The 13,652-nt window shown below is 39.7% G+C and overlaps 1 protein-coding gene across 3 annotated transcripts; it reads right to left on the bottom strand.

Moving 5' to 3' along the window:
* Window positions 1–3,629: 3,629 nt before the first annotated feature.
* HDC (histidine decarboxylase) lies at window positions 3,630–13,331 on the bottom strand. 3 transcript variants are annotated; one of them, XM_056500211.1, is made up of 12 exons: window positions 13,169–13,329; window positions 12,202–12,374; window positions 11,091–11,204; window positions 10,234–10,356; window positions 9,288–9,422; window positions 8,264–8,407; window positions 7,942–8,008; window positions 6,994–7,156; window positions 6,798–6,888; window positions 5,543–5,641; window positions 4,755–4,856; window positions 3,630–4,575 (listed from the first exon to the last, which is right to left on the bottom strand). In XM_056500211.1, exons 1-12 carry the CDS (start codon window positions 13,194–13,196, stop codon window positions 3,814–3,816), a joined length of 2,001 nt encoding a protein of 666 aa, XP_056356186.1. In that variant the 5' UTR covers window positions 13,197–13,329; the 3' UTR covers window positions 3,630–3,813. The 3 variants fall into 3 exon arrangements, with proteins under 3 accessions (XP_056356186.1, XP_056356187.1, XP_056356188.1); XM_056500212.1 differs by lacking the exon at window positions 11,091–11,204 and having other exon boundaries at window positions 13,169–13,331; XM_056500213.1 differs by lacking the exons at window positions 11,091–11,204; window positions 12,202–12,374; window positions 13,169–13,329 and adding an exon at window positions 10,515–11,032.
* Window positions 13,332–13,652: the final 321 nt, after the last annotated feature.

The following is a 13,652-nucleotide window of genomic DNA, read 5'->3' as shown; positions in this document are numbered from 1 at the left end:
CCAAATATTTATTGTGTGAAGATTTACAAGTTTTAAAACAAAATAACCCTGAATAATAAGGCAGACTAGGGCCCTTCAAAATTCATGATCAATAAACCTGAGGGCTTCAGCTCTCCAGGCTGCTGATCACAATTCCCTGCTGAAGTTACAGAACTAATGCCACATCCCACATGACAAAGTCAGAGATTTAACTGAAGAAGAAAAGGTTACATAGAAAACTTCTTCAGAAAGCCCATTGAAGGATCATAGCACAAAACTGCTACACACTCTGAGCAGGAAGCTGGAATTAGTTATGGAAATTCAGCAATGCTTTGGAAATACTGGCTGTGACCCTAGTAAGACGGTCTGCTAATCTCTCCTATGTTTCCCAGGTAGTTGCCCTCACATACAAAGCTTCCAAAAATGTTCTGTAGTGTTTGCACTGTGAAGCAACTTTAAAAAAAAATCCTAAGGCACCAGTTTGAAACAGTAGCTCTGTTACAGAAGTGTAAAACCCCTCTAATTTACCCAAATGCTAAAGTCTAGTGGTAGTCCAAATTTACCCTAGACATAAATCAGTTAATTTTCACCCCTTCCAGCTGCCTGGAGCAGCTCCTCACTCAGCCCTTTGTGTTCTGGGGTGCTGGCAGCAGGGTGGGAGCAGGAGGGGCAGCCCTGGCTGGGGCCACCTGAATCACCTGCTCAGGTTTCAGCTGCAGCAGCTCCCTGGAGGTCTGAGCACTGCTGAACTGCAGGGATCTGCTCCTGCCCACCCTGCGCGGACATCCAGGGCTGCTGCTGCATCAGAGCCACAGCTCACCTGGCAGCAAAGCATTTATCTAGCAGGGAAAAGAAAGTCTGCAGTGAAGAAGTTTCCTGGCAGATCAATTATCTGAATCCACTCGCCTTGTGCTGGAAAGATCAGATTTGGCATAAAAGGGCAGCAGAAGGCTGAACAAGAGGGAAGGAATTTGTCCCCTTAGTGGCACATAGCAAAATATAAAATTTAAAATAAATTATTAAAATAAAATAAAAAAAGTAATAAAGAAAAAGCCATCCTTACTCACAGTAATGGCTGTTTAGACTTCACCAAGAAGCACTGAGCCCTGGTCACTGGGTCCAGTCAGAAGGGTGAAATTCATGGAGTTTGCTTCAAGATTGCCTGAGCAACTAAGGAAATAACTATGCTGAATTCAGCAATACAGTTTTGATGTCATCAAAGTAACTTATCTCTACAATAAAATACGGATTTCAGAGTTTATTGAAGGGTTATTTATCTCAGTGAAAGTTTATTGGGGGTTATTTACCTGTAAGGTGCCATTAGATATTTGCATAAGCTATGCAGTGTGCCACGGGCATCATTAAACACCTTTTTCTGGTGTTTGCTAATTAAATAACAGGGAATATTGGTTACATTTTGCTGCAAATCTAACCATAATGGGAAAAGGGGGAAGCCCAACAAAAACCTTTCCTAATGAGGTCTGTAATCTCACTGCATACTAATATTAAGTTTTTGCAAGGAAAACAAAGGAGCTTTTGGCTTCAATGAATCATTCTTTTGCACAGGGGAGCAATGGTAATCCATTAACTGACACTGTTAAAATGGATAGAGAAAACACTTACCTTATGTGAGCACTTCAGCTGCACACAAAAAAGGAGGAGTTCTCTAGAAACCTGTGGACCTGTGTTTTGGGTAATGTGAGTTTGGGGGGGTTTTGCAGCCAAAATACCCTAACCCAAGCCAGGTGATCCCCAGGTGAAAGTGTTGATGTGAGTGTTTAAAGAGTGCCCCTTTTGAAGATGTACTTTAAGCTATTTTCTGCAAGGGGTACCTACTCCTAGGTGCTTCATAGATGGTTTGGGTCACTGCAATTATATCAGTTCATCCTTCATTTCAAAAACATTTTTGCATAAAATGAATGTGACAGTGGTAGAACTGCAGTTAGAATTTAGTAAGGAAAAAGGGATCAATCAGTCTTTGTAGCACCTTATGAAAACCATAAGCCATGACAGAGAATCAGGTCTGCAGTTTCCTTGCCATTTATGCACATTATTTATCTTTCCTCAATGGTTCAGATTTCTTTCTTGAATCACTCCTTGAAAGAGTGTTTTGCAATTCCAGGGTTCCATGCTCTTCTTTGACTTCTACCATCTACTGCATTGCTCTCTGCCCTGTATTTCCTGAAAGACATAGAGCCAACATACTTATTCTGCATAAATACACATTCTAGTCTGTTGCTGGTAGAAGCTTTATCCTTTCAAGGAAGTATTCCAATTTAAGAAGCCAATATATATTTTAAAAGATTCTTAGTGTCTAATAAAATACTATTAAGTTACATAATAAACGAAACAGGTGGAGGAAAGGACAGGAAGTGGGGAAAAAAGAGCCTTTCCATAACTTTGTAAAATTCTATCATGCTTTTGTTACTCACTAGCACATTAGATATGTTTATAAATTACAAGTGTCTGACTCAGGGCAGTACTTCCTATTGCTGAATATAAATTTAAACATCTAAAACTAGGCACAAAGGCACTGCCATCCTCACTGTGTGTTTATTACTTTATTGTGCAAACAAAGATTTAATAGCACTATTAAAAGTTATATGAGACGCGGCTATTGATTTTTAGTAGAAATAAAATGTGAATATAAGATTGTCTTAATGAAACAGAACTACTCCAACTCTACCTGCACCTTGGCTGATGAGTTTAGCTGGTGTTGTCTAACATCAGGTAAGGGTCTAACATTAACCAGGCTCATTGTTTATATAACCTGGGAATATTTTTTCTGGATCAGAGGGAAGATCCATCTGTCTGAGTGTGCTGCCTTCAAGACAGGGTGACTGTAGGTGTCTGGAAACAGCAACAAGGAAAGAAGCAAGCATCTAGCAGTGCTTTCCCAGAATAAAGTCCTAGCAATCACCATGCTTCCTGACTCAATGTACTATCCCTAAATTGAAATTTGTCCTCCATAGATGTTTCTCCACCCCCCCCACCAATATTTTATATACATAAATCCCTGGTCCTTTGTAGCAAAACATTTGTTTGTTGTATAGAGAATTTCTTCCATAATGCCCCTTTAGTTCTCTGTTATGAGAGAGGAAAATATCATTCCCCCTCTCTTTCCTCATGCATTTGTGATGTACAGACCTTAGGTAATGCTGAGAAAGGCCACAGGTGCTTTGCAAGGGCAAGTGTTTTGTAACGTGGTTGCACAAAGCCTCCCTTAGCTGATTAGAACAGATGGACTGGCAGTGCTGCTGTGTTTAACTCTGGGAAAATTGCCCTACTGCAGCAAAATCTCTTAGAGAGGTTACATCCTTCTTTTTGCACAATTCAAAACTGATGTTGGCATTGTCTCTGCAAACACAGATCCTCACATCAGTCTAGAGATTATAAGTCAAGGTATCAATGTTCCCCCCCCAAAAAAACCAAAGCCAAAAACCAAACCAAACCAAAATAAAAACAAAAACAAACAAATTAAAAAACAGTGGTGCAAATTGAGACCTAAATTGTTTATCCCCTCCTGGGGCCAGCGTATTTGCCAAAGTGGTTCCAGCCTACCAGCTGGAAACTGTCCATTACTGGGACTGGTAAGGTAGAAATTGGTAGAATTTTCTTTTCCACAGTCTACAAAACAGAAAGTTTCATGCTATAGGCCTACAAGATTTATTTGACATTTTAATCTATAAATACATGAGGTTTTCAGCAGTAAAAGCACAGGCATTTTTTCAGTGGTCATTGCCACAACACACATTTTGAACAAAAGAACATGTAGTATTGCATGTGAATAAGCAAACTTTGGTTCTCTTTCTAAGGACCAAGCTGTCTTACTTGTTAAACAATGGCCTGCAAAGGACAACAAGGCAGCTGAAGGCCACACTGAATGCTACACTCTGGAAAGCTTGGGACACTGTAGAATTTAATTAGTTTTTTGAAGGCACCTTTTTTGAATATCATCATGTCTTCAGGCAGCCTGGAAAGAACTCTGGCGTTTGCACGAGACTCCTTCTTGTCAGTGGCTGCTGCTTTGGGGTTACATTGCTCCAGATTACCAGTCATTGGCACACTGGTGCAGCTAAGGGAACGTGCTGTCTTCTTCTTGCCTTGAACAGATAAATAACTGAATAAAAAAGAGGTTAACTTATGTTTGGTAACATCTTGGGCATCTTCTGGAAAACAGTCATCCAGAGGATCCTCCTGACCTTTCACCTGCTGACTAATCACACACGTACTGGGACTTACTGATAATTTCTTAGGCTGAACCACTGTTTTTCTGGAAGGTGTTTTGTATTTCCCTCCATCTAAATAAAGCTGAGGAACATCATTAATGGCATCAGAAGTAGGCTGAACTATTGTAGTGGGGATTCCTGCCCCATCACCAGAACTGATGTAGTGCAACCCATAATTCTGCCTAATGATTTGGGCTGCAGTGTGTTGAATGATGCTCCAGTCCTGCAGAATGTCTTCCCTGGTTGTGAACTGAGACGTCACAGTAAAGCGAATGATGAACTTGTCATGGATGGTTGCTGGAATGAGGAAGAGCCTGCCAGAACTGCTCAGTTCTTTCAGAAGTTGTTCTGTCAGCCAATTGGGACCCTGTTTTAAATAATAAAAAAAAAAAATACAATAGTTAGAATTCCAGTGACAACCAAATATATCTAAGAATTGTAATCACAAATTCTTACATGGAAGTATATTCACAGTTATTAATGTCTGGGGAGAGATCAGCTGTAGTCAGTTCATTCCAAAGAGATTGCAAAAGGGCCAATCTTTACCTTCAGGCGAAATACAACCAGTCCAAGATGTCTCTTGGCAGGAATTTCAAAGAGTGGGTCACTTTTAACCAAAGATTCAAAGAATTTGGCTGTTTCAGTACCCTATAATTAAGGAGAAAAAAAAAAAAGTTATATATTTGTCACAAACCCCCTGTAAGATGCTAAACTGGGTAGTTAAAAGGAATTCCTTTCCTTACTAAAGCATAATTCCAATGCATGAATAAGAGCAAACAGAAAAATTACATCAAAGCTAAGAATTTGAAAGTCTGTCTCTATTTGCTCAAACCCTTGACAATGAACAGGAGTAATGGGCCTATACATAGGGATTTTCTAGAAGGAGGTTTGAAAACAGAATGTGCCTTCTCTTATTAGAGTGCTTTTGCAGCAACCACTGATCCACACTGTGACCCCTCATATTTACACTCCATCAGAGACTTAAGCCTGTCCATTTTCACAGTGATGGGTTTAGCTATTCAGCACAGCCTGCCTCCCAAACAGCTGCCACTTGACCTCAAAGAAAGCTCCCTCAGATTATGGCTCAGCAAAGTGCAGAAGGCAGTGACTGACCAAGCCCCTTTCCATTGTCCAGTGCTGTCAAGAAGGGGATTGGAGATGTTTTGTCTACACAGTCAATCTCTACAGATTATTTGAGAGTAAAACCAGCAGGCATTTAGAGTTCACACACAAGCTTTGCACGTGAGTGGATTTCTGTTACTCATCTCTGCATCTCTGATTTTACTGATCTCACCTGCCAAAAACTGGACATAACACAGTGGTAATTCACACACCTGTCGGACATGAGCCTGAAGCTTTTTCACCCCAAATGAACGCAGCACAAACCACAGCTTCAACGAACGGAATCGACGACTCAGTGGAATCTGCCAGTGCTGTGAAAACACAGCAGCACATCAGTGAGTGCAGAAACAACAGAAAGGAGAGCTCCCCTCCCACTGCTACATCTCTTGCTTCAGACTCAGGTCAGAAACCTCTCTTGAAGTGAATAGTGTCATATTACTGAAAATCTGCTAAGCCTAGGAAACAGCATTCAAAGAAACTGTGTTCCCATATTTTTCAATTATTTGCAAAAATAAGATTTTGGCTATTCCCCTGAATTTGTGTCTTAGATATGCTTAGAATTTTAAATTAATTACCAGCTTATAACAAGAGCTTTTAGCATTTAAGAGCATAATCAATTTAATATGTGACCAATTACACCTTAGGACTGACTAGTGCTCACTTCAACTTCTGTAATTTCCTGAACATTTTCCCAAATCAACTATAAACAGCAAGATTTGATAGTGGGGTAGACACAGTGGGGTAGACAAAGCAATACCTACTCTAAGGAAAAGAGTGAGAAAACATGTAAAGGAATATTTCAGAGAAGCTGCACAATCATGTGTAGGATCCAATTTAACCACAAGAGGGACTCGATATCTTTTTTCTCTCTCCCCTTTCTCCACTATAGTGAAAAGCACTATTGATTTCAAGAAAACAATTATCTTTTCAGGACTAGGGTGAGATCATAGCAGAAATAATTGGCAGTGAATATTCCTTTGTATTACTGTACTGAAATCTGCTGTAAGATGTATCTGCAGTGAAATGTCTCTTAGCTTTCCTACGAATACCTTAATCCAAAGAAAAAAATCTAATTCATTCTCCTGCTATTTCTGAGCATTGCTTTTCCATTGCTTACCCCTTTCTCTCTTTTATTACATATCAGAGATACAAGAAATCCAACCAAAACGGCATCAGTAGGAATTACTTCAGCAACACAATATAAAGAAATGGCCCTTTGCATTGGAAAGGCAAGTCTAGATCTCCATCTGTGTAAAAATCATAAGTACTTCAATCTGAAAGCAATTTTATAATTAATCTTCAGAACCAGGGCTTTCTGCAAAGTTTTGCTATTTACTCTGCATTAGTATAATTTGGTTTATGTAGTAAGACCAGCTGTAAGATAAGCATAGTCCAGAATGTGAGAGGAATTTCACAGTCTGAAAATTTTATAAGAAATATAAAATATCAACTTAAATAATAACTTACCATGAAGTCAATTGCAGCTCCTGAATTGGCATGTCTGAGGTAGACAGGGTTAACACTGAAGGTTTGATGTAACTTGAATTTATCTTTAACCCTATTGATTGTACAAGGAACTAGATTTAGCAAAATAAGTGCAGAGAAAAACTTTGCAATTTGCATGTCATCCTTTTGGTGTTGTTTCTGCTTTGACTGTACTCACCAAAATCCAGTGCAGTCAAAATGGACCATCATCCACTTTGAAGGATTGAAAGTAAAGGAATCTGCATATTCAATTCCATCCAAATACAATCGAAATTCGGGACATACAAATGCTGTTCCTGCATATGCAGCATCAATGTGAAGCCAGAGTCCCTCAGCATCACCTGTTGGAATTGAGATGGTTATTATGTAAGGGATGTAGGGAATCAAAGTGCATGCTAATCTCTCCTCTCTGCAAACCAGGTGCAGTGATTTGGAGGAGACAGACAAGCAATTGACAACCCAGTTTTGTTCTAAAGATGTAGATCCATAAGTCAAAATATAAGATAATGCTCAAACCAGGGGACTCTGTAACAAAATTCACTATTCTATATTTCCTGTGAGTCTTTTAAACATTTGATCCCTCTCACCTGCCTTTTCACTAAGTGAAATTCTGCAGTACCCCTCTGTTGCACAAAGCCACAATAAAGACACAGTAGCAAGCAAAAAAGGACCCAGAAATAGAAGCCACAATCTGACCTATAGCAGAAAGTTCCTCAGGTCTTCAGCAGCTACTGGTCAGAATTTATGCTAGAATAGTATTTGCAACCATGTCAAATTTACCTATGAAACTGGTTGATCCAGAGGATGTCCTACCAGAATCCACCTTCAAAACTGCTTTGCTAGATTAAATATTAATGTATCCATCCTACAACAGTACCACACAGTCTTTCCTGAATAACCACATTAAAGATTTATCAGTTGGCAAATTTCATCCATCTCAAATAGAATGTATTTTAGCATCCTAATCTAAATCTTACAGAAATCACTGCAGCCTTGTACTGACTTCAGCCACCCCTGAGACATGTCTGAAAAACCCAACTCTCCTTGGTTTTGGCATGAAAAAGTCTAAGAGTATCTTCTAGATGCTATCATAGATCAAAAGCAGGAAAAAAAAAAAGACACTTACAAACTGGACCCAGTTCTGACAGATTGTCAAAAGCACAGACACCAGTTGTACCCAAAGTTGCACACACCTAGAAAAAAAAGCAAACCTGTTATAACAGATTTGGTTCCTTTTAATACATGGATGCAGCACTTTAAAAGTGGGCAGTTTATTGCAGCCAGCCAAAACATTAAATTTTTTTATTTAATAAAATAGAAATTCTTGTATACATTGGAACCTTCAACTGATGTATTTTAACACAACAAGACATTTTTTATACTTAATTTCATGTTGACATTAAGAATATAACACTATGTCAATACCCCAACCAGAAAGTTGAACATACAAAGACTGGCACTAGGCCTTTCTTTCTGTCTTCTGCAATGGCTTTCTTCAAAGTTTCACCTCTGAGGGAAAAATTCTCATCCACAGGCAGAAATTTTATCTTCACAAGAGAAATCAACCCAGCCTTTTCTACAGAGGAATGTGCCTTTAAAATAAGAAAAACAGTGAGAACTCAAGCTTTGAGGCTGAACAGCTGTTATGGCTTTATGAAAGACATTGATGGCAAGAAATATAGACATAATGACCTTATTGTAATCCATATTAATACAAGTCTGAAAGCATCTTCTTTGTGCATAACAGTAAGAAATAGTACACTGTAATTCCAAAGAATGATTCAATTACTTGGGCACTGGTTTCTAAAATATAATAAGCATCCTCATCTTGTGTTTGGAAGGCCATTTATCAAAACTCAGCTCTTAAAGGAGCCTCTAGAAATGAATCAATCTCAGTTTACTCCCTCCTCCCTGACATAAGAAGATGAATTCCCTGAAGTGTGTTCACTCTTGGACAGAGCAAAACACCTTGCAAGATAAAGTCCTTTTAGTTATACTAAGAGACAATGAGCATGAGTGCCTCTTCTGTGGCAGTTTCCCCAGGGGAATACAATTGCTCAGTTCAGGAGTCCAAGGACAGAAGAAGTTTGCTGGCAAAAGCCAACAGTGGAGCCCAAAACCAGAAACAGCATTTAGGTAACAGTGCCTTGAGCATGCCTGTCTCTGAGGGGAAGGAGGCTGGGAAGAAACACGAGATGAAGGAGCATGAGATCAGCACCTAGCTCCTGGAGTAAGGCTTTGTGAAAACAGGAAGGAAGTGCAGAAATCAGTCATGTGGAACAATCTCTTGAGGACTGCCAAGACCCTAAAAGCCTCGCCTCACATGATTTAGTTTCCCCATCTGCAGAAAGCAGCAGTAGGGGAACTCGTCCATGCTTGTGAAGCATTCCTGTGTTGTACAGAAATGCAACTGCACATGGCAAAGGCTGAGTGAGACAACAGAAGCAATTTATTTTCTTTGGAATCACCTACTTGATCAGATGCATAAGCGATGAGGCGAGAATTGAGCGAGGACTCATCAGCCTCTGGCTCAGAAACCTTCATCTCCAGAATTTTGTTCTTCCTTGCTGCCAGCAGTGCAACCAAGGTTGATTCACTCACAGTGCTCTGCAAAGACATTGCTCATTTACTTCCTCTGCTACTTCATTGCTATTTTGCCAGGGATGTGCTGAAATCAGTGAAGCCCAGCTGCCCACCCCCTCTTTTATTCCTACTCCTGCTTTTCTCTGATGCAGTGGAGAGTCATTAACTGATGAGCAGCTCTCTGGACCAACAACACAAAACAAAGCCTTTTAACTGCTGTATATTTTAACATGCAGCACTGAGTTCTGGGGAGTAAATAAACCACATTTTTCTTTTGTTCTACAGATAAAACGTAGTATTTCCCATAAAATTACAAACATGATCAAAGGCCCTTATAATAACAAAGACACAGCACTGATTCCAGGTTGAACACACAAAGGCTTATGCCTTCTGGAAGGAGATAACAGTTCAGGCCTTGATCCTGTACCTCTCAGAGACAAAAAGTAGATGTGCGAAAAAGAAAAAATAACTTCTTGTGTGGCTAAGGACTGTGGAAAAGGATAGTGACACGTATTCATTCTCTAATTATGTAAGAATCACTTTAGTGCAAAACTTGGGGATGTGAAACAGATTGAAGAAATGAAATCTGACTCATTTATCCTTAAAAAGACCACAAGAATACTTACTGTTTGTCCATAACACAGCACTAAAAGCAATAGCAGTTTCTATTCTATAATCTTTCATATTTAATACTAAAATTTGGGGAAATAATACCAAATTGGGATTCAGACCCATGAAGAAAATTTTGTTGGTTCTGTCTCTAGGAAAACCATCACCCAGAGAGAAATTCACTCAAAAACAAAATGTTGATGAGGCCATCTCTTGTCTCCCCTACCTGTAATACTCCTCCGCCCACACTGTCAGGATGGTGGTGCAGGAATTTATCAGGAAGGCCCAGCATTTTAGCTAACCAATCCATCACATTCATTTCCAGTTCTGTACAGGCTGGGCTGGAGGCCTAGAAAAAAAAATTAAAGGAGAATCAGGCTGTATTCACCCTGGGCACTGATCCCTTGTCCAACTGAGAGCTGAAAGAGCAACAAGCTAATCTGATACAGCTACATGGAGACCACACCCACCAATTTATTATAGGTTTATGAGCTTCTACTTTCTTACCCAGAGATACACATCTGAAAATCTGGGCAACTTTGGCACTGGGAAAAACACTGGCTTCAGAAACCACTGCGGTGTGCAGAGTCATAAGTCTGTAGCTGCAGCAGGAGGATACAAAATACGCAGATATTCTGGCCCAGGCCACCAAACAATTATTTTCAGAAGAGGAAAAATAGGAAGTGTGCTCTCTCAAAGGAGCAGGAAAACTGGACTGGAGCCCAATCTAGCCTGCAGTCATGGATGGTGACTGCTCTATTGCTTACTTTGCTTGTGTAACAGTCTTGGCACTGAGACTAGATGACAAGGAACAATGCTCACAGTGGGATATGCAAAGAATTTGAAAACAGACATTTCTAGTATCTTTTCTTCATTCACCTTGTACTACTACTATGTAAGGCTTGTTCTTATATGTTCTTTTGGATTGGTATTTTTTAAGTGACAATTTTCATTTATGCAAAAACATATAGTAGGTTAAAACAAATAATTATATTGACTCAGTGAACAAGAAAGAATGACTGTGACCTGCTCTTGCATATTACACACAGGAGAGGAATGTCTAAAATAGCCCCAAAAATTTACCCATGTGAATCCCAAGCAGTTAATTGCATCAGCCAACATATCTCCAAGCAGTGAAGGCCAGGATGTTAGAGCTGGAAAGTAGGCATGCATGTGTGGACTTTGCCAATGGACTACCTAGAACAGAATTATGTAGAAGTTAAGTCTGAAAATGTCACAAAACTTTGCATGAGATGTATTAGCTAGTATCTGTTTAAAGTGAGAGAAAAAGATTACAGCAACATAATATGTACAACTATACATGTGCTAGCAGAGAGCTGCAGAGATAATATCAACAGGGGAGCAGCAGCAGCAGATGATAACACTGCATTATTAACAGATAAATAGCAAAAAACAGCAAAAGCATTTATCTGAATTAAACAGGCATTCTGAACAGGAAAGAATGTTGTGCTATGTTTGAAAAATCAGACTGAGAAAGATTTATCAAAATATTTATCTTTATAAAGCAACAAAGCTGCTCATTTTGTCAAACAACAACTTGCCTTTAGCCACACACAGCAATTTACAACTATATAAAGCCTTCCACACACCTGAAGGAGCTTGTGTGTGGGACACCAGCATAAGTACATGCAATCTGATTCTCTCCTACATCAGATCAAGTTTCTGCAAACATCTATAAAAAAATCTGAGAACAGACTTTGAAAAAGCTTCTTGGATAAAACATGCAGTTTGATAATATGAATTCTCTCTGCAGTATTTATGTACAAGAGGAAGTAGATTTTACATTCCAAGTGCAGAAGACAAGCCTTGTATGTACATGAAATTGGGTAAGAGTTGTTTCACCTTGCTGTGCTGAGTTTCCACATCTTTGAAATTAAGATTATATGGTCCAGCAGGTAGAGACATTGTGAAGCTAATGATTTTCTCACACTGGTGAATGTATTTCCCTATAACCAAATATGAGTTATATACAAAGTAGTTTAAAAATACAGTCACAATCTAACCTCTAAAATTATAGTTAGGAACACAACTGTGGACATAACAGCTACAAGATTCATGCTACAATGTTGGGTATTTTATGTATTTAGAACAACATTTTGCAGAACCTGTGCATTTGGTGTTCACCCTAGGCAGTAATGTTTTTGTCCTGTCATGATTATACTTTTTTTCTTACCCCTGGCATAATAATCTTCTCTATATCTCCAAAGATGTTGTCCCAGCTGTCTGGGTCCATTGGGGCAGAGTCTGGCAGCTGGGCTCTCATGTAACCTGGCTGTACATCAGGAGTCACCCGTCTCTCTCTCACATTGCTCAGGTACTGGCAAATGTAATCCACCATCTCCTTCCCTGGAAGAGGCAAACCAGTGGATTTAGTTTCAGTTATGGAAACACTAACTAGCAGTACCAGCACTCCACACAGTCTGTCCTTAGCATTGGACAGAGATTCCAATAGCATTGGAATACTGCTTCCAGCTCCTCCCTCCTACACCCTACTTGTCCCATCTAATAATGCTCTAAAACAGGCTCACAGGGTTTTTTCAGTGTCATCACTGACTAGTTCAAAGGTACCTTTAAAACACAATCATGGTACAAGTACAGTTTGGTTGCTGAAAGGTTAGATTTTCTTGCCTACAATTTAACTGAAACTGCATTTTCATCATGTCCTACACTTCCTTGCCATTATAGCAAACCCCTTTTTGCATCCTCTGAAATCAGCTGCATAACTCCACACCTTTTCTCCAATTTTAAGGTAATCTCCTGCAGCCCTGGAAGCAAAGTTAGCTCTCCATCTCCAGAACTGTCCAAGTACCACTGCAGTGTCAGGGTGTCAGCCTGACATATATATACTGACATTATACTGTGCATAACCCCTTAGCACAAATTTATCCAGAATTACAGTTTTGCAGCTTTCCCACTGCATCTTAGATGTAAGACCAAAAAGGCTAAATTATCAACAGACTCTAAATTAATGAAACTCAATCCTGGGACACGTTTTTGCCTCAGCAGATCCAAGTCCCAAGGACAACTGCACAAATGAATAGTACATAGCCCATCCTAATTTTGAGTATCACTCGCAGCCCTACAACAGTCGATCTCCATGTGCAAAGGTTACCTATTTGCAAGAGCCACTGATCACTCACCTCTCTGTCTGTACTCCTCAGGCTCCATACTGATTCCTTAGGAATTGTGGAAACTCTGAAACAGGAATGAACCTCTTCAAACCTGTGCCACAACCTTTTGGGAGCTGTGGTCAGTTTGGTCTGGTGCCCTCCCAGCTGCTTCCCCCTTTATAGTTCCCTTTATCTCTCAGACTCACACATTCTGGAAAAGGTTTAACAGGCAGGTTATTGGGGAGTGTTTATCTAACTCCTCCCAACTGAGGGTTTTTACAATCTCTCATGTTCTCATCTGTGCTCTTTTGATGTGTAAGATAGCGTATCACTAAGAGGAGCTGCCTCTGCACTTTCCCATTTTCAGTCTTTCAGAAGTCTCATAGTAATCCATGCCATGAATATAAGGCACATTAACATGAGACTTGCAGAAGACAGAGAGCTTTCAAAACCAAATAAAAACTGGCAGATATTATGCCAGCACTCCCAGCTACTGTGCTAGCAGTAGCTATTA

The sequence above is a fragment of the Oenanthe melanoleuca genome, chromosome 10 (genome assembly GCF_029582105.1).
Source record: "Oenanthe melanoleuca isolate GR-GAL-2019-014 chromosome 10, OMel1.0, whole genome shotgun sequence".
In the NCBI taxonomy this organism is placed as follows: Eukaryota; Metazoa; Chordata; class Aves; order Passeriformes; family Muscicapidae; genus Oenanthe; species Oenanthe melanoleuca.
The sequence above is the reverse complement of the archived record's forward strand: the minus strand, read 5'-3'. Positions and strand labels throughout refer to the sequence as shown.